This window comes from Pteropus medius, unplaced genomic scaffold (assembly GCF_902729225.1).
Source record: "Pteropus medius unplaced genomic scaffold, Ma_sr-lr_union100, whole genome shotgun sequence".
Classification (NCBI taxonomy): domain Eukaryota; kingdom Metazoa; phylum Chordata; class Mammalia; order Chiroptera; family Pteropodidae; genus Pteropus; species Pteropus medius.
Genome location: NW_024351731.1, coordinates 5,512,429 through 5,532,880, shown reverse-complemented (window position 1 = coordinate 5,532,880; position 20,452 = coordinate 5,512,429). Strand labels below are relative to the sequence as shown.

General features: G+C 53.5%; 1 protein-coding gene across 3 annotated transcripts in view; it reads left to right on the top strand.

Annotated features, from left to right (window-relative positions):
- TRAPPC9 (trafficking protein particle complex subunit 9) overlaps positions 1–20,452 on the top strand; it is a 321,573-nt gene that overhangs the window by 32,075 nt on the left and 269,046 nt on the right. For all 3 annotated transcript variants that reach the window (XM_039845905.1, XM_039845906.1, XM_039845908.1), the window contains 3 exons: positions 558–683; positions 8,194–8,410; positions 13,231–13,374. In XM_039845905.1, coding sequence (XP_039701839.1) covers positions 558–683; positions 8,194–8,410; positions 13,231–13,374 — 487 coding nt within the window. The remainder of the gene's footprint in view (positions 1–557; positions 684–8,193; positions 8,411–13,230; positions 13,375–20,452) is intronic.

Here is a 20,452-nt window from a genome sequence, read left to right as displayed (position 1 = left end):
ACACACACACACATCAGGCTCTCTCCCACTTTCTGAGGGAGAAGCACTACTTCTTGCTTTTCAGTCCCTGAGGGTAATAGCGAAGTTTCTCGAGCAGCCTCTTGCCTGGCTTCACAAATGATTTTTTTACTGAGTAGTGATGTGAAGTTCACGGCGCTTTTTCTGTTTCCTTTGTCTTCTGCCCTTCATCCCAGGATCTAAGAAGCAGGAATAAGTAACTGTGAGAGAGCAAACCAAAGACATGAAACATTTAAGTAGAAGATGGGTACAATGATACAAAGAGCTAGAATTTTTGCAACAAAGTACAGTGAAATTACCTCAGGGTCTTAAAGCCGCAGGTGCAGGTGCGAGAGAGTCTAAGTGTTCTAGAGTACCAGGGATGAAAAGTGGAGGCAAGCAGCAAAATGTCCACTGATAATATTTTGAAATTTTGTAACATATCCAGCTATTGTGGTGGAATTAGTTGAAGGAACTTTTGTAAGTTCCCTCCTTTGCCCCCATGAAGGACTCCGCCCTCACTGCCTCTTCTGACAGAGGGTCCTGCTCTGTCCCCGCAGTACAAGAACGCTGGAGTGATCGAGCTGGAAGCGTGCGTCAAAGCCGTGCGCATCCTCGCCATTCAGAAGCGGAGCATGGAAGCCTCGGAGTTTCTCCAGAATGCCGTTTACATCAATCTTCGACAGGTGGGTGCGCCTCCTGCCGGTGGGGGCGCGAGTGCGGTTCTCCCGGACCTTCATCACCGCCGGTCCCTCTGCTCTGGCCGTGCCAGGATTCAGTGTGGTCGGGTAGAAGCTCTGGGGTCAGAACTGGCCACCCTAAAGAATGAGGTGGCTCTTTGTGTCGCTTCTTTACGTGGTGGTGCTTTACTTTCAAAAGTCAGGGTTTGCTAGTCTTTCAAATTTTTTCATTTTTGATTGGAGAAACTTTGCCTCTTACCAGCTTTGTGACCTTGAACGAGCTTTATGCCTCTCACCTGACCGTTGTCACTTGTGAAGCAGTTGCCATTTGTAACCCTGTCTGGGTGGTCAGGTTTATAAAACAGGAAGTTTGTGAAGGTCACTGCGGTCGGCATCCACAAACACCACTTAAATCCGAACCTGGATGTGTTAGTTGTTATTGTTGTTTTTGAATGCATTTTTAATAAAACAAAGTCATTGGAACATTTAACTGCAGGTTGCTAATGAAAAATACCCAAATTGATAGTCCAGAGAGATTTTTAGCTACTTAGCTAACTTGGATTTTTATGGACAGGTTTAGCAGTTCGCTGAAGAACACGAGACTAGGATTGGAGTCCAGGTAACTGTAAGTCAGCAGATCTGCACTGAGCACGCACTGTGCCAGGAGTGGGGAATGAGGAAGGCCCCTTCTGGCCTCGCCGGGCTGACAGTTTCGAGGCACAGACATTTGACAGCGGGGCAGGTGAAAAAAGGTGGAGGTCCAGGGTGCTAAGGGAGCCAGTGGCAAAGGGTTCAACCCAGTTTGCTGGTGGTGGAGGGCGTGAGGGTCAGGGACTGTCACTGAGCCACGGAGGTTCCATCTGGGATGTGAGGGATGACTAGCCCGGAGAGGAGAGGTGGGGACGGCTTTCTGGGCAGGTGGCTCAGTCAGGGTGAACATCTGACACATGCCATCTGGAAGGAACCAAGCAGAGTGACAGACGGGTCTGGAGAGAGAGCTGGGGGTAGGGGGTGCAGAAGGGGCGCGGGTCAGGGCGGGGGCGCTTTCTCTGCCCAGTGAAGAATTTGGAGTTCATTCTAAGAACAGTGGGTTTTAAAAAGAAAGGTACTATAAGCATAAGAATGGAATGGTCCTCCTTGTCTTGAGTGGGGTAGAGTGACATCAGGGGGCCAGTCTGGAGACCCTTGAGGAGTCCAGGTGGGCAGTATGATGGCGTCCACCTGAGTGGGGGAACTGTCGGTGGGAAACAAGCGGACAGATTTGAAACATGTTCTGGTGGTGGAAAGGAAGCATTCATGGCTGGACAGAGGGGCGGACAGAATGATGCCTGGGCGTCCGTCTTGACCACCGAGGTCAGCGACGGTCGTGTGGTGCTTTGAGAGGGAGAGATGGTATAATGACGACTCAGGTTCGTGGGTCTGGGAGCTTAGGCGCGAGGGGGTGAGGGGTGGGGAGGGAGGGAACTAAAATCATTTTGTATTTTGAACATATAGAGTATGAATGAGAAGACACTTGTGCCTCCGACATCCAGATTTAACATTTGCCATATTGACTGCAGAGGTTCCTAAAATAGAGAGAAAATAGCTTAAATAGAAAGAAAATAACAGGTCGATCGACGTCTTAGAGCCGACGTGTGTCCTTCCGTCCGTATTTTGATATTTAACACGTTTACAGCCATAACCTACAAGGAGAGTAGTTCAGCCCAGTAGTGCAGGGGCTCTGGACACAGGGGCCAGACTTCGAACCTGGCTCGGCCCCCTGGGCCCGTTACCTGGACTCTTGTGCCCTGGATCCCTCTCTGTGAGGCGTGTTTGCTGGCCCTCAGGCCCTTCGTTAAGATGAGACGTTGCGGGGAGGCCATTAAGGGGAGTGAGAAGTGTCACCTGTTGGCCTAACCGATCGCGTCAGTGTGTCAGTGTCATGGGTGCAGACGTGTCGTCAGGAAGGTGTTAAGACAGGTCTTTCGGTTTACCGGGACGTTTCCTGGTAAAGATGGGTAGGGAAAGCAAAAACCCACCCTTGACAGGAGACTCTTCGGGTATGCGGGAAACTGACCGAGGGGAGAGCGCCGCCCTCAGTGGGGCTGCAAGAGGGGAGCGGACGTGGGGACTTGATTTATCATCGGACACCGTCTCTGGTGGCCTGCCGAGCGGCAAGCACGGAGCCAGGCGGCAGGGTTACAAGGGTGACCAGGGCATGACGCTGCCTCTGAGGCTACGGGTCTAACGAGCAGGCCCAGCTCTGGCCATCCCAGTGGGGCGACTTGGGGTGGCCCGGAATCCACCATGCCGAGGGTGTGGGGAGGGCTCCCCGGAGCTGCTTCTCTCTGCGGAGGGGCTGAGCAGAGGGACCGGGTGCACATGCACGACTGGGCGTGAGCGCGGAGTGTCTGTGGGCCGGATTCACTCGGAGACCTGCGCGATCTCGTTCTCGAGGGACACTGCGGGGAAAAGATGCTTAAAAGGCGGGCTGGGGTCAGACCCTGTCGTAGGCTGTGAACCAGAGTAAAGAAATGTGGCCCTTAGCGGGCGGGCGAGAAAGGGTCCTGGTGGGAGGCCGTGCCAGGGAGCCACGTTGGAGCTGAGCAGAGTCAGTGCGCTCGGGTTCAGACCCACCTCTGCCACATGTTAGCTTTGTAACCTGGAGCAAATTCACTTCATCTGACTCTCAGTATTTTCATCTATAACATGGTAGAATAACAAGTTCATCTGGTGACTAGAAGAATTAGTTTACTCTGTCTAGTACTGTCTTAGTGTCTGTCCTCTAAAGTTACACCTGTTATAATCGGATGGTAGGGCTGAGTGGGACATCTTTAGTGACCGAGTGGAGGATAGGTTATGCATTTTAAAGGGACGTTTAGAAGGTCTGGAGCTGGGACCTGGAGGCGGACCGGTCGGGGCAGGGTGCGGGCAGGATTTTGGAGGATTTGTATCTTAAGACTTGCTTCCCCTTAAGGACTGGAGTTACCTTTGCAAATTAATGTTGAAAATTGGGCTTCCTGAGAAGCTGTTTTCACAGGTGGGTATATAAATACACGTATTTTCTAAAATAAGATGTTTTTGGTTAAAATATGTGGGATTTGCGGCTGTTGGCTCGGTCTCCACATGGAACACTAGGGGGCAGCAGAGACACGCCAGAGGGATAACCCTGAATTCCTGCTGCGGGCGGACAGGGTGGTGGTGCCCCGCCTTCTGAGTTGTCCCCAACACCACGCTTCGCTTTAGATGACTCATCTCCACGTTTGCTTGCCAGATGAGCAGAGCAGACAGCAAAATAATGAGTTCGGGTGGGATTTTATAATAACAATAAAAAAAAGGGGCCTGTCGTTTTTTGGAAATGACACAGCGTTTGGTAATTGATCAAGTGCGTTCCTTTGCGGAATTGATGGGTTGTATCTATTCTTGGGAGTGATTTGGGCTAATGTGAAATTTAGACGGGAACGGAGACGTGACCATTGCAGGTACCTTCTGCTTTAAGAAGCCTGGTGCAGATGTACAAGCTGAGGAACAACATACTTGGACTTAGTGGCATTGGGAGGCTTCCTGCACGTAACGGAAGAATTCCAGGCGCATCCCTCCGTGTCTCCAGCGGAAACGTGGACCGATCTGTCTTTTCTTGTGTGTTTATGAGAGTAGTTGACGGTAATTACCTGGCATTAATAAATGGCAGTGCATGTTTCACTTTAATGGACTGTCCATAAATTTGTGTATCGGACGTCTAGACTTCCTTCACAGATGCGAGAGGACGACAGACGGGGGGTCCGGACACTAGGCACTGTGTCGGTGCCTGCTGGGCCTAGAACATTCTGTGGGCGACAGAACAGATGGAGTTCTGCGCTGCTTGAGCTTACAGTCTGGAGGAGGAAGCAGGGTCTCAGCGGGCACACGTGAAGGTGAACGATTATACCGCAGTCAGTTCTGTAGCGGGAAAGGACGTGCCTGCAGGGCGGGGGGTCGCCAGCCGGGGCTGCTCTCGCGGGAGCGAGCCCAGTGCGACAGGCTCTGTTGCCGTGTGAAGAGGACAGAAGGCCCAGCACCTCTGTTATCAGGTACGCTGGCACCCACGGACGACACCGACTGTGAACCAAGCAAGTGTCGGTGTTTTCTGGAGCGTTCTGGCCGGCTAGCTCGGGGTCGGCACGCGTGCCGTCAGGGGTGGTGACGGGCGGTGGTGCTGCCCGTGTCGCGAGTGCTCATTGGGAGTTTTAGGCCCTTGCCGACTGTACGTGTTATTTCCCTTCGTCTCCCCAACAGTCGTAGTTCGATTCACTGCCCCCATTAAGAAAGGCGGTGCCAGCGCTAGCCATGTGCAGATTTGGGACTGGAACCTGGGCCTTCGTGACTCTCGTGTCCTCTCCCTATGCCATCCTTCCAGATAGCCGGAGACCTTCCTAGATCCTGAGTTTCCTGCTAATATTACGGCTTGCTTTTTAGTAGAATGAAACAGGTCTAAACCTACTTTGAACTTGGAGGTGGAATGGCAAATGAACACGTGAATTCCCCAGAGAGTCCCCTGTGAGTGAAGCCACTTGTCCCGAATAGCCTTCAAGCCACTTCCACTGGACCTTCGGTCCCATCCAGGCTCAGCCTTCATGACCTTGCAGCTTATTGAACAATTAGAAGAAGGCGCGTGCTGATTGATTAATAGCCCCTCAGGGAACAGCAAGCAGGTCGGAAATGAGTTTGGGGATTCGATTTCATTTCAGAATGTCATGAGGATCCCAACCTAAAATATTGCCTGGGCCGTTTCGCGTTCTCCAGGGTCCTGTGCCGTGGGTGGCCCCGCACACCTGACAGGGCTCCGCCCTGAGGCCCACAGGGCCCACGGCCAACGAGGGCTTTTTAGTCAGTTGTGTGCTGGGGCTCTGAAGCTTCTCGTGCCCAGGCTTTTTCCATGAAGAATCTTTTTTACGGCTGGCAGTGATCACAGTTCCACTTACCACATAGTGTTTATCATTTGACGTCTCAATACAGTCATGTGATCACAACCTTTCATCTTTAATTGGTCCATGAAAGAGTCAGTGGGAACTCAGATGGACTAGCGGTCAAGGCTTGTGCTCTCGCCCTGGCTGTCACCTTTATTTTGGATGGTGGCCTCACCGAGGGCTCTGGCTATGACCACTATTTGTTTTATCTCCTCCGTGTCTTTTGTCATACTTGGCTCTTCAGTGCAGTCAAAGGCCCGGCAGTTTCGGGGTTTGCGATGAAGGCATGAAGCACTCCTGCCGCTGCCGTGCGGACCGCCTCCGTCCTCTGCGCGTGGCTGGCAGCTCACTGCACTGGACTCTCTCTGAAACGGTCCTATGTGCTCCTGGAAAGCGGAGGCTGTGTCCTCTTCAAATTTGCATGTCCACGGTCATAGACCCAAATATAAAGCTTCTAGAAGAAAACAATATCTATGGGACCTCAGGGCAGGTAAAGGTTTTTAGACAAGAACGCAGAAAGCATTAACCATAAAAGAAAAAAACGATACACTGAACTCCTTGACAATTACTGTCGAGCAGAAGACTCCCTTAGGAAAATAAATGAGCAACAGACTGGGGGAAAGTATTTGCAAAGCGTGTGTGACTACGGACTTACATTCAGAATATGTAAAGAACTCCTACACCTCAATAATAAGACGAGTGGTCTGACTTGAAAAATGAACAGAAGATTGAACCAACTCTCCACTAAGTTCCACATCGTCCGTTACTCAGGAAATGCAAATGAAAGACACCAGAATGGCTGAAATGAACGAGACCGACAACGTCGAGCGCAGGGACCAACGGTCGGTCTTGTCCGTGGCTGGTTTGAGTGCACGATGACGTTGCCGCTCTTGGGTCGGGGGTGGGGGGGGGGTGGGATTATGCATACATTACAGGGGAGAGGAGGTGGCGTGCTGGAGTCCCGGGGGGCGGAAAGGCGGCATCCGGGCATCCTGGAATCTCGGAGAGGCGGCGCCGAAGTGGTCTTTGAAGGCGGGGTCAGACCTGGAACGGGAAAGGGGACGGGGCGGGGAGCCCTCAGGCGAGGGGACGATGAGTGATGGATGGGCACGGGCGCTGGCAGACGCAGGGAGCCTGGGACTTGATCTTCTTCCTCTGCCGGGAGCATCTTCACCTGGTCGATTCCGCCTCATTCCTCCTCTAAGCGCGTCTCGTAGAATGTTTCATTGCACTTGGAGTAGTGATTTTACCTCTTGGTTCACGTACTGGTTGCCATTGTCCCCCCGGTTCCAAGCAGGGCTTAGAGGCCAGGAACCTGTCTGTCGCTAGCGTGGACGCCCTCGAGGGCAGGGGTCTTGGCCTCGTTCGCTCTCTGCTGTATCCCCGGGTGCTCAGAGAAGGCATGCAGTAAACGCGTGTTGACAGAATGAGCAAACAAGTGTGTTGAAGTCGTTCAGTGTGGCCAGGTCACGGTCGGCGGCGAGAGCTAGAGTCGCAAGGGCAGGTTGGGCTGAGCCCCCAAGGGCCTGGAGCCCCGTTACAGAAATGCTGGGTTTCTGAGGTGCGGTGTCGGGGCATTGGTGTGGCAGCTGCACGCGGTGGCTTAAGGAGGGTGGAGAAGGCTGGCGGGGAGACAGCTTGGAGGGGTCCCCTGGGTGAGAGCTAGTGAGCACCCCTGGGCCTGGGGGAGCAGAATGGGGGGCAGGGACTGGAGGGCAGCCGTCGTCAGGGTGTCCGAACTATGCTGCTGCTCCCCCAGACACATCTGGAAACAGATTTAGCGTCCAGGGCAGGAGAGGGGAGGACCCCTTCGTTAGGCTGTGCAGCCATGAGCAGCGGGTGGCTCTGGCCATCCAGTCTCAGGTGGCTGCAGCGTGGCCAGGTGGACACAGGTACTGAGCAGAGGCCCAGCCTGACTCAGGTCTTGTCGCTGACGCCTCTTGGCTGTGTGATTTTGCACAGGCAGTGGATACCTCTGAGTTTCACATTTCCTTATCTCTGGGCTTGGGATTGTCACGATGATTACATACGGCACGTTAAGTGTGCTGGCGTATGGTTGGGGCTTGAGAAACAAGTGACTGCTGTCAGGGGGTGGAGGGACAGTGCAGGCGGGTCACGGGGCACAGGCCAGTCCTGGTGCGCTGTGGAGTCCTAAGGCTAAGTTAGGCACTGTTGGTGTTAACAGTGGATCGTCCAGTCACACGCCTCTGTGTGTTCCCTGTTTCGAGAAGTTTCGTACCTGATGAAAGCGTCTGCCAGGCCCCTAGTGTCTGGGTGAACTCTTGTTTTCTTTTACGACGGAGCTCAAAGCGGGCGTCTTATGAGCTACGTAGCAAGCACCTTTGTTCTGGGGACCACGGCCCTTCTCAGCAAAAGGACAGGTTGAACTTGAAGCCGCGTGGGAGGTTTGGAACGTGCACGTGGAGCGTCCTCGCTGCTGTCCGGGGTCGTCCTCTGACCCGTTGTCACTCGGCGTTCCCGGTCCTTCATGTTCAGTCATGTCTGTTTCACAAAAAAGCTTTTATTTTCTGTTTTCTCTTTCCTTTTCAAGTGTCTCTCAAAAGCCTTTAACTTCTCTTCCCGTGCTTCAGCTTTCCGAAGAAGAAAAAATCCAGCGCTACAGCATCCTCTCTGAGCTCTACGAGCTGATCGGCTTCCGGCGCAAGTCGGCCTTCTTCAAGCGCGTGGCCGCCATGCAGTGCGTGGCCCCCAGCATCTCGGAGCCCGGCTGGAGGGCCTGCTACAAACTGCTCCTGGAGACGCTTCCCGGCTACAGTCTGTCGCTGGACCCTAAAGACTTCAACAAAGGTACCCGAGCCTCGTTGCTGGGACTGAAGTGTCGCTTTAATTCAGATAAGCATGTGTTGCTTGAGCACCTGCTCTACCCGGCAGACATGGTGATTGGTAGCTGGGGGTCAAAGGTGACCAAAGCCCTGTCCTGCCCTTGGGGATGTAGGATGACACGATCCTAATAGAAATGGTGCTCTGCTTGGGGGCTGGCACTCTTACACTTTATCCGTGGGAGTCAGCAGTCTGCCCTGAGCTCATGGACGTAGTACGTCATCCACAGGACCCCTGAAACCCTTAATGAATTTCACGTAGCTTTTGAAATTTAGCAAAATTAGCAAAAATCAGTACACTTGGGTACATGTGTACATGCGTAGGTATGCATTTGGTGATAAATCCTTATCCTGCAATATTAATGCAGGGTAGGGCGTGTTAAAAATAATGCTGTAAATCTAACCACAGGTGCACGCAGGTGTGAGCCCAGGGTCAGGCAAAGTGCAGTTAGCAGGAGGAAAAAATTCCTTTTGGTTTCAGTTGTAGGCGGGACACCCTTAGCACGTTTATCCAGTTCATATCTAGAGTTAGTGAAGGCACAGGCTTCCAGGTAGGACACGGACCGAGGTGACATCGAGATTCTTGTCCCACCAGGGCAAAATATGGTCATTTGTGTCAACTTTAGACGCGTGTGTTGACCTGAGGAGCTTGTGGTCTTAACGCCGAATCCAGCTCTGCTTTTGGGTAGTTCCGGTTACTAGGGCTCACCCCAAACTGAATAAAAGTCGTCTTCTCCCTTTCATCCCTGGGCTGCCTCGGGGCACGTCTGCTTTGCTCTTTGTACATCATTCAACATGATGCGCTGCCCTCTTGCCAGCGCCACGTGGTGTGCCAGGTAACAGAAGCCATGTGAAGGGGCCAGTCCCTGCCCTCGAAACAGAAATGGACAGGCAGTCGCTCACCTGTGACGATCCTCTGGGTGTGTGCAGAGTGCTCAGGTCCCTCCGGAGCCATCCTCTACTCTGTCTGCCGTCGCTGTCATCATTCCTCACGGCTGCTCTCTCCCGACTTCCCACCGATCCGAGCATCTTCCCGAAGCAGCACTTCCGTTTGATAGACTCCGCCTCTGAGATCAGTCTCAGGGTGGATTCTGATTGGCTTAGCACCGGTCGGCCAGCTTTGCGCCAAGGGCCCAACAGTCAGCATTTTGTGGGCGACGGTGTCTCCGGGGCAGCCCCTCAGCAATGCTGCAGTGGCATGAAATGCCACAGACAGTGTGGAAGCCACGGGACGTTATTTACAGAAAGAGGTGGCGGGCCAGACCGGGGGTGCAGACTGTGGTTTGCCGTATCCCTGGCTGAGAGCATAGTGATATCTAAATTTTTTTTTTTGGCCTCATTTACTTAAAAACAATTTTCCAAAAGTGTTTTCCAGAGTCCTTTAAGACGACCTGCCTTGGCAGCAGGGGGCCAGGTGTGGCAGGCCCAGCGCCACCGTGTCCCCGCCTGTGCGTTTTAGACCGGGCTCACACAGTAGCATGCCTTTCCGTGTGCTCGCCAGGTCTCCGTCCTGTGCTCGTGCTGTTAGTATTTTAAAAAGTAAACATGGGACCTGACATTTGTCTTCGTTGGATACCGTCCGTGAATGTGGCTCATATTGTTGGCCGAGTAATTTTGAACCTGAGTTCGTCTCAGCCACGGGTGATGGTGCTACATGCAGCAGTCCAGGGTAGAGCCGGGCCCCCTCCCGGAGGCCTCGCTGTTGGGCGTTTCTGGGCTCTCGCTTCGCGCTGGACGCCGCGCTGTGTGCCGGGGACCGGCCGCACGCACGCGCACGCGCACAGTGGCCCGTCTTCCAGGTCCTCTCACCCAGTCGAGTCAAGACGCTGCAAGCGTTTAACCGTCTCACAACCCGAGGCCACCATTTCCCTCGCATCGTGTTGCTTCTGTACTCTCTTCAGAACATGCAGAATCCCTTAATATTTTCTTCACGGACAGTTGTCCCAGGTATGTTTCTGAGAAAGGTCTTTTAAAAGTTCCCGCATGCGCTGTGAATGGAGCCCCCATCTGGTGCTCCTGGGAGACGCCCGGGAAGATCGCAGTGGCCTTGCAGTGGCTGCTTCTGGTGTCCTCGGCTGGAACTCCGGGCTGGCTCCAGGGCAGAAGCGAGCCACCGGGAGTGGTCGTAGTGTTTCCTCTCTCCACGGGGGCCAGTCACGTGTGATGTCTGCGAGTGCCTTTGTCAGGGGTCCCCTAACGGCCGTTCCCTCTCCTGGGGCTGCTCGTCCCTCGTTCACCTGCTCACGTGTTTGTTCACATTTACTGAATAGAGTTTGTTTCCTGATCTTAATATGTAAATCAGATGAACAAAACATATTTCTTTGGAAAAATAAAGCACGTAAACACATGTCCAAGTGATTAGGTAGTTTTTACTGTCTCTGGAGGGGACATTCGCCAGCATTTGGTGAAAGAAGTTAGGGAAGGATGGTGAGGGGGTGAGAGCAAATGAAATAAAAATGGTAAGTGTCAGCTGGATATATTTTTAATAAGAAATAAAAATCACTGTAAACCCCATCTCCACAGTTGCTCTGGACCACTTTAAAATTTCTCAGAAAATTAAATGGAAATCCTACTAAAACCCTGCACCTGTGAATAAAAAGATAATTTGGGTTCTCAGTACCTGAAATGTATTTCTTCTACCTGTTCCTTGAGATGAACGTTTTCACTAGCTGGTTTAGGAAAGTCGACATAGGAACACAGATGTGTGCTGTGTGTATTCACCAGCTCACAGGGCGGCTTATTATCATTTAAATCTTATTTGTGTGGCTATATATGAAGCTTTTTGATCATTCTTTTCGCTCAGCCTTTTCCTGAGCAAGGGATTACATTTTCCCCAGGAACGCTTGCGAAAGAGACAGGCAGGGCAGATGGATTCGCTAAAAGGCAATAGTTGATGTAATAAACTCTTAAATTGGTGAACTTCTTAAATGTGAGTGTTGAAAATTTTATCAGCGGGTTCTATGCTGCAGATCTGTCTTAGGGAATAAAAAGATTCAGATTTTATAGAGGGACAGTTTGAATCACATGGAAATTATGACTTGTACACTATTTAGTGTTAAGAAAATTTATACGCAGTCTTACTCATAATTGCATGTGTTAGGAAGTGGGTCATTATTTAAAAAAAAAAAAATCTGCCAGTTGATCTTTGCCCAGTTCTTAAGTGAGAAAGCCTTCTTGACACGGGAGTATTGAGGTTAGTTCAATTGGATCATTCTGAATTCATGACTAGGTTAGTCACGACAGAGTTCAGCTTCTTAATCCTTTTAAAAATTTCTTACTTTGCTTCGGCACTTGGTCTCAGCTTCTTTTGACAATGTGGAAACAAGCCAGGGGCTTGAGTCTCTGTCCTTCCTTGTCGTAGGAGAAGCACTGCCATTTTATGCTCCGAAAGATGGGTCTGTAAGACAGAGTAAAAGTAGTATGTGTGTGTGGTAACGTGTGTGCTGGGAGTGTGTGTGTGTGTGTGTGTGTAAAGTGTGTGTGTGAGAGAGGCGGGGTGGGTGGTCGGCGCCAAGAATTTCAATTCAAACATTAGTATGAAATAATAGAGAGACTACTGTGAGCCCACCAAGCAGATTAGTTATCAAGATTTTGCCACATTCGCTTTATTTGTGCCTTTCTTTTTCCTCCTTTCTGTTCTTTGTTGAAGTATTTTCCAGCCCGTCTCAGAAATCTTGTCATTTTATACCCCACATGCAGAAGTCTGCGTGTCTGAAGAATGGGCATTTGCTTTCAGTTCACCTGCATGCTGGTCAAGTACCAACTGTGCATCAGGCCTTCCGCGGTGAATAGGGCACAGTCCAGGCTCACAAGGGAGTTAGGGACTGAGGGAGCAGACAGACACGCCAGCCTGCAGGGGCCTCACTGTGCCTGCCGATACTTCCTCTGGGTCGAGATTTTTGCGATACAGTGGAAATGCACAAATATGTAGCTTCATGTGGGGGGGCAGGGCTGTGGGGGGGAGGAGCAGCGGGGGGTGGGGGCGGGTGGAGGGAGGAGTAAGGGCTGAGCAGAGGGGCCTTTTGATCCGAAGTCTTAAATCTTTTCTCCCAACTTTTCTGTGAAGCCCCTAGGGCCCCTACACGCGGCAGGGTGTGGTAACTTGTTTTGGATTCCTGTCACCACGGCTGCTTCATGAAGGGTTTTAAGGTGGAAAATACTTAACAGTGGTAATCGTTGCCAAGAGGGGAATGGCATAATTAATTCTAAAATTCTGTGATCTTGAAGAGAGCTTTTTTAATGGCCGTGCAACTGATTTCTCACCTTCAATCTCAAACGTGCGACATCATGTTGGAGGAGCGGCCACGAAAGCTCGCTGATGACCTGGTTTCCGATCCGTCTGCCTTTCTGTACTTTTGTCCTGCTTCGAAGAATATTGTGCTTCTGAGTTTCCTGTCCTTGGGAGGAAGCCCATCAAATATCAGTACCTTGCTGGAAAAAAAGTGTGTCTAAAACTCACATACAGGCCCTGGAAAACATAATCTTTCATTGTAACCTTATGATAATTCAAAATGGGTTTGTTTATGGTCGTGTCTTTGCAGAAGAGAGAGAAAGTATAACATAAAACACATTGTAACGTCTGAAAAAGCACGCCCCTTTAGAGTCCTTCTCCGGGATGAGTAAGCGGGGTTTCCTGTCGGGGCTGACAGTTGAGACGTTAGTCTTTGGAGCTCCAGGTCTCCCCCGTTCATCGCGTGCACGTGTTTCCAGCCGCGGCTCGTGTGCTGTGCGCCGTCCCCGGCGTCCCGTCCCCACGCGCTTTCACGGAGCTTTGTGTTTCGGTCGCAGGAACGCACCGAGGCTGGGCGGCCGTGCAGATGCGTTTGCTTCACGAGTTGGTCTACGCCTCCCGCAGGATGGGGAACCCTGCGCTCTCCGTCCGGCACCTGTCCTTCCTCCTGCAGACCATGCTGGATTTTCTGTCAGACCAAGGTGAGTGTATTCAAGCTGACTTTTTTATTTAAGGAACGATGAATGAGGGCGTTCTTGCTGCTGGCCCACGTGGACACCCGGCTCGGGCTTAGGTGGGCGGTGTCCCCAGTTCTCCGCCGGTAGAAGACACCGTGCTCCACCGTGTCCTCGGCTCCCGTGCTGCTCTTCCCCCGCCTGGTGCCCTGCGCCGCTGCCCCTGGGTCCGCCCTGGGGTCTCGCCCCTCAGCCTCTCTCCACACCCCACTGCATTTCTCTAGCTCTCGGCCCCATGCCTGGGCCCCCCTTGTCTTTCCTGCATTGTGTGAACTACAGCTGTCAGCGTATAACATTACGTAGAGAGGAGCGTACTTCACAAGAATACAGCTCAGTGGATTTTCACCACGTGACCACCACGCGACCACCACTGTCCCCGGCACCCAGGTCACAAACATGCTCAGAGCCCCAAAGCCCCCTTTGTGCCCCCTTCTGGTCACTTCTGCCCTCAAGGGCAACTTCTGTCTCGACTTCCAAAGGGACCACGTGGTATCTTGCCCACAGGTCAGGCTACTTTTTCCCGGGTTCCTCCTTCGCTCGTCCCCTCCCACACTGCTCCTGGGTGCCAGCTGCTTTTAATTTCAGCCGTAGTCTGTTTCCCAGACTCGCCCTGGGCCCCGGGCCCGTTTATCTCATGTGCCGCAGCTGGGACTTTCTCCTCTTAAATACACTTCTTCCCACGGCAGGGCCTTTGCGCTCTCCCTTCCAGCGCCCTGACCCCCTTCACCTCACGACTCCCCTGGTCCCACTGCCTCTTGGACGCCTCTCATCAGCCCCCAGAGAGACAGGCCCCCTGCTGTTTGTCTTCTTCCTTCGCGAACTTCTCACAGTTCCGGCGGGAGAGTCGGGGCACACTCGGGGTTAGAGCCCGTCTTCCCTCAGAAGCTGCACAGGAGAGGGAACTTGCTAGGTGTTTGAGGTCATGTTAATTAGTGATCTAGAGACCCTGCGTCTAGACGGGAGGAACCAGGCCGTTTGACACACGGAACAGATCGCTGCCTGCGTAAAGGGCTGTGTACAATGGTGTTCGGCTGTCTGGAGTCTGGGACGGGGACGAAGGTCGGGTGGTCCGACGGGCTCGTTCCCCAGCCTTGACCTGTCCTCCCCGCAACCTCAGGTCGATAATTAGATTCCTCCTGGGCCTCCATCTTCCCATTCGAGCGTTCCACGTCGGCTGGTAGTTTGTTGTCATTTTAATGGTGGAGACATTGATTTACGGGGCGACCCTCCTCCTGGCGAGCTCATGGTGGCACTCGTGGTGTCAGTGTTCAGCACTTGTAAATACCGCTGCGTAGAAATTAAACGTGGATTCGAGCAGCAGCTGCGAGGGAGGAGAAGGGGAGTGGGCCCGAGGAGGGGCCTTTCCCGCCTTCCTTCCCGGGTGGCGGGTCCCTGTGCGCACGTGCGGGTGGAGGGGGCGTGATCTGGGCTTTCTTGCCCCACCCCACATACCCTCCGATAGTGCGAATGTGAGTGAACTCACAAGGTAGGTTGCAGGGAAAAGCTCTCGGTTCCCCGGGGCTTTGTTGTTTTCCGTGGGGTGCGAGACCGAGGTACTGATGAGGACATGGGGTTCACTTCTCTTTGGAAGCATGACCGTGGCAGTCGTCACCATCACTGATGCGGGGTCACCTTTGCTGCGGCTTCCCGAGTGGGCATAAGGGACGAGCTGCCATGGCACGCGGCCGTAGGTGGATGGGCTCCGTGGGCCGTGTCGCGGAAGGTGGGGGGCCTCTGGCCCCGTGAGGTCCAGAGCGGCGCACGCCGGTCTAGCCCCCGCTTTTCCCACTCCTTCTCACCCTGCATTCCGGCCGTCGAAATCCTGGCGGCTCCAAACGTAGTGGCGCTTCTGTTCCGTTGCCTCTGCACGTGCCGTCCCTCCTGCCCTCTGTGTCCACTCCCGTTTGTCACATTGCCCAGGAATTTGTCCCTCTCTGCCTGCAGCGCTCCCCCCTGGGGGCCACGGCATGTGCCCCGCCGCCGTCCTGGCCGCCGCTGCTCTGGGCTGCAGCAGGGGCGTTGCTGGTCTGGTTCCCGCCCACCTCGCCCGCAGGCTCCCCAAGGAGCCCCTCTGAGGGTACCTCGGGCAAAAGGACCTTATGTGGGTGGCTTCTCGGTGTCACTCGGGTCTCACTTCAAACAGCGAGTGCCTGTCCCTGACCTTCCACTGTGGCTCCCGTCACCTGTGCCTGGTAGATATCGGGGAATGGGGCTGTGGCTCGGGGACTTGGTTTTAGGTCTCGGTTTGGCTCCGTCTTCACTTACGGGCTGGGTGACTCTAACAGGCCGCGGAAGCCTCGGCTTCTTTGTCTGTGTTACCGGATGGGGATAAAAGCATGTCGGGCCCCTGGGAGCGGCACAGGGCGATGACATAGGAGCGGAGAGGGGCCCCTGGGAGCGGCAGAGCTCAGCGCTCCGCGCCGCGGCCCTCGCTCCGTCGTTCTTGCTTCCGTTTTTCTTCTCTTTCCTTAACATTCTCACGTGTCTTGTGCATCAGGAGCCGCAGACCTGGCTTTATTCGCCACCGTCCTTGCCGCTTTGCGTCCTTGGACACACAGGTTAACTCCTCCCAGCCCTGCTCTTCCTGTCTGCAGACGAGGGTCCTGGGCCGTCCCCCAGGGCTGAGAGTCCCGAGTCTCATGCCGAGCGAAGGGCCCGCAGAGAGCCTGGCACAGAGCGGGCATTCGGGGTGAGCCCTGGAGAACACGCGTTGCGGGACGGCCTGGTTAGGGCTGCGGAGGGGCAGTCGTGTAATCAGTGGACGCAGTGCCATGGGGACGCGGCCAGTTCTTTCCAGGGCTGGAGGAACGGTTTGGGCAATGTTCCACGCGGGGTACTTTTGACCTTGAAGGACCAGTTGGTGTTTGCCAGACCAGACCGGACCCGGCAGAACGAATAGTTTCAGGTAGGACGACTTTCCCTTGTTCTGGCGGAACGAAGAGTACTTGGTCCGTTGGGGCAGCGTGCGCCACACTCGTGTGGTGCGACTGTTGTCTGGGACTTCGGGGGCGAGGCGGTGACCGGCGGTTGTGTGGCGTGGCCTGGCCCTTCCACTCCTGGGCGTGTGCTCCAGAGGTCTGGAATCACACGTCCGCACAAAAGCTTGCCCGTGAGCGTTCGCTTCAGCGCTTTGCACAGTGGCCGAAAGTAAATGACGTAGAAGGAACGCGGCGTGGCGCCTGCTGTCCCGCAGCTCCCGTCCCGCCTCCGTTTGGCTAGCCTTGGCCTGCCCTTCCCGTCCAGCGTGGACGCCGCGTGCGTTTCTCCCTCCGAGGCCTTTCTTGGTCCTTCCGCTAGCCTGTGTTCCCCCGGAAGGTTCCCGCCGGAACAGCAGTAATCGCCTGTCGGAGCACTGTTCTCCCACGGTATTTTAATCACTTACTGGCTTGACAGGCTCCCCGCTGAGGCCGGGGGCTCCCGGAAGGTGGGGCGTCTAACCTGCTGTTTTCCTGTCCGTCCGCTAGTGGCATGAATTGGCATTCACGTATTGTCAAATGCAATACTAATGAATGTTTTTCCTTTTTTAAAAAACGACTCCATTGAGCTATAATTTATATACCACACAATTCACCCATTTAAAATGTACACTTCAGATTTTCAGTATATTCATGGATTTGTGTGCCTATTAGCACAGTCGATTTAAAAATATTTTCATTGCCTCGCAAAGGATCCCTGTGTTCTAGGGCCAGCAAGGGGCACGTTTCGGTGCTCGCACCTTGTCGGATGCATTAAAAATAATTACTTCCTTTTGTTTGCGCTCTCTGGTTTTGGTTCGTTTCTGCTGTTTCCGGTAGTGCTGTGGCGAACGTTTTTCAGGTCTTTGGCTTTCTGAGCGGGAGAGAGATTTTATCAGGAGAGGCGCTTACTGGGTCAGCCACTGCGAACATTTTTATTGCTGTTGAGACCTATTGCCAAATTGCCTTCTGAAAAGATGGCTCTAATTATACCGCCAGCAGCAGTGCAGCTAATCCAGTGTGTGTGGAACGTCGCCTTACTGTTTCGATTCATATTTTCTTGGTGACTTGCAAGATTGAGTATTGTCCCCCTGTGTTTGTTTCCGAATTGTATCTCTTTTACTTCTACGTGAAACTCTTTTACAGCCTGCTTTCCTGTCTCTTGCCGCCTTTGATTCTCATTTGTCTACGTTTGAGAGACAGATGGTCTCCTGGCCACCGTGCTGATGAGGCCTGTAAGGCTTCGAGATGCTCATTAAGTAGTTTGCCCGAAGTCTCCAGAGTTATGCAGGGCAAAGCCAAGTCTAGAACCCAGCTTTTAGCCCCAGTCCAAAGGACATGTCCAGAGCTAACCAGAAACCGTACTCTGTGCCACGATAGGCCTGGGTGGTGAACAGCGGGTCAGCGGGAGTTAAGACACCTCTCGAAAGTAGCCGAAGGTAGCGGGAACATCTGTTTTGAACATTTTAGGATGAGTCTCCTTAGCCTAATTTGAAATTTGAAACCACTGCTAGAGCTTTGGTAGACACATCCCCGCGTGACAGAGGGCGAGCCGCAGACCGCACACATCCCCGCGTGACAGAGGGCGAGCCGCAGACCGCACGGTGGGATCTGGCAGACGGCGCGAAGCTCACGGCGTCTGCTGCACGTCGGCCGTCCTTTCGTCGTTCATTTTCCCTGTCTCGCGACCTCAGTAAAGCACTTGCCCTGCCGTTTCCGTGTCTGTTGAGAAAAAGCATCCCCCGCCCCCCCCGCCGCCTTTTTTTTCTTTTCTCTCGGCATGTTTGATATTTTACTTCTTGTTTTAATTCCAGGACAACTTTTTACTTTGTTTCCTCTTCGGTGAGCCCGTACCCACCGGTTTAGATGGGCCCGATAGGAAGGAGCCCCCACTTCCTCCTCCTTCTCTGAGGTTGCGTGATGCTCTTTGAATGAGAGCGAATTGTACTGTGAAGAGAATAAGAAAAAATAGGATGAGCAATTCCTTCAAAAATTTTGTTTTTTACATGTAAAGTAGATAGGTTTTTGAGTTTGCATGCAATTACCGTAGACACCGAGGGCTCGTAGAGGATGCATTTTAGGGTTTCCAGGAAAACTTTATGGAGAATAAGGGGCAGGGAAGGGGTGGACAGTTATCCAGGAGAAGGTCTCATTTCCTTTCCGTAGTAATTATCGATCATGTCTCATGAGTTGGGTACTGTGCCAGACACGGGTGGTGGGAGAGTGGACCTCTGATCTGAGCTTTGGGACGGTGCCAGCAAGGTTGTGGGAGGGGCGGGGCCCTTGCAGGCCGTGGCAGTGAGTTCTGAGTGCTCCTGGTGTATTTGGGCATAGCACACGTGCCGTATAACGTAAGATGCCCACACGGCAGTGGGGCTCAGGGATTGGCAGGGGATGCAGCTGACAAGACAGACTGGGCGGGGTGACGGCAGACCTTCATGCTGGGCCGAGGGGCAAGGACTAGCCCTGAGGGTGGGTGCACAGGGGGTTTATCAGCATGGTTGTTATGTCACTTCATCTTGGGGAAGGAAGGGACAGGCAGAGGATGGGGAGTTTGGGCATGAAATGGAAGAAGCCACAGTTTGCTGCCTTCCCCCTTCTTTGGACCACGTGGTTGTTTGCACACTCTGGTCTCCGCTCCTCACGCATGGGCGGTGTCGGCCCCTGGCTGTCTCTGTCCTGCAGCTCCTCCACTGCCTCTGCTCTGGTGACTTCCTAATCCACACAGAGGGCCCATTCAGCCCCCGCCCGCCCTGCTCCGCCCGCACGTTCCGTGGGCGGGCTCCGCTGGCCCCAGGGCTGCGGAGCGCTCTGCACTGTGTGGCTCCGTGTTCGGTCCCACCCAGAGCTCCAGACTAGAACGTCTCCCTGCCTCCCCCATCTGCACGTCCCAGCTCAGCACGTGCCACCACTGTGCGTCCCGTCGCTCAGGCCAGAAACCGTGAGGTCGTTCTTCACATCCCCAGACTCCATGTCTAACCTAAGCCCTCACCTGTATGTCACGGGGGTTTACCTCCTCAATACATCCCAAGTATGGCCGCTTCCCGCCGCCTCCGCCCTCACGACACAGTCCCAGCCGCCGTGACGCCCCCGCCGCCCTGTCCAGCAATCGCAGCCCCATCTGTCTTCAGCATCGTGTCGGAGCGCTGTCTGCTTCACACTCTCCGTGGGCTCCCATTACACGTGCAAGAAAATGCAATAAAATCCACATCGTCGTCAAGGGTCTGCCAGGCTCCACGTGATTTTATTGCTCCTCTCTGAAATGATTCTCCCTCTGGGCTCTGTCGTTCAGTCAGCTGCAGCCGTGTTTGGTCTTGTTTCTGTCTCGCCAAGAAGAAGCCGTCTTCGTCTCCATCTCTGGCCCGTGCACTTGTTCTCTCTGCTTTTCTCCGGGGTGTCGTGTGGCTTTACTTCATCCTTCCGGTCCGATTCAGGTGCCCGGCTCACTGCCTGGCATCATCCTGCCTCTCTGCCTTTCTGCTGTCAGCCTCCTTCTCCACCAGGACACGGGCTTCTCGGGGGCACGGACCAGTCTGTCACCTAGGACTGTGTGTGGCAGCTGCTCAGTCAGTATTTGTTCACTCCGTGTCCAACTTGGGCGTGTCACCTACCTTTCCACCTCATCTTCTGAGTTTGTGAACCAGGCACAGTGAGGACCTGCCTCCTGCGGTGTTGAGAGAGTAAGAGACAATTAATCTATGTCGCTGCCACCCCTCTATCTTACGTGGAAGCTCCAGCAGCTGCTAGATCACGCCCCCCACACACACACCCCTCAGGTGGGTGTGGATTTGGTTATTTGTTTCAAAAAGAGACTTAGCTCTCAGGAAAAATACTTATATTTTGAAAGAAAATATTGCTCAGCCCACAGTTAACTCAGAATTTACGATGCCAGTCCCCACTCTGGTCCCAGGACCCAGGAGTCCGCCTTTGACAAGGTCCCCTGGGAGGCCCGTGCAGGAGCCACGCTCTGCGGGCTGGGAAGCAGGCTTTCATAAGCAGAAGTTACTAGCGGGATGTTATTCACCGAGGCCTTTTAGAGTCTTTGCTCATCTCTGAGAACCATCCTCCCCACTTTGGAAGTTAAATGCTTA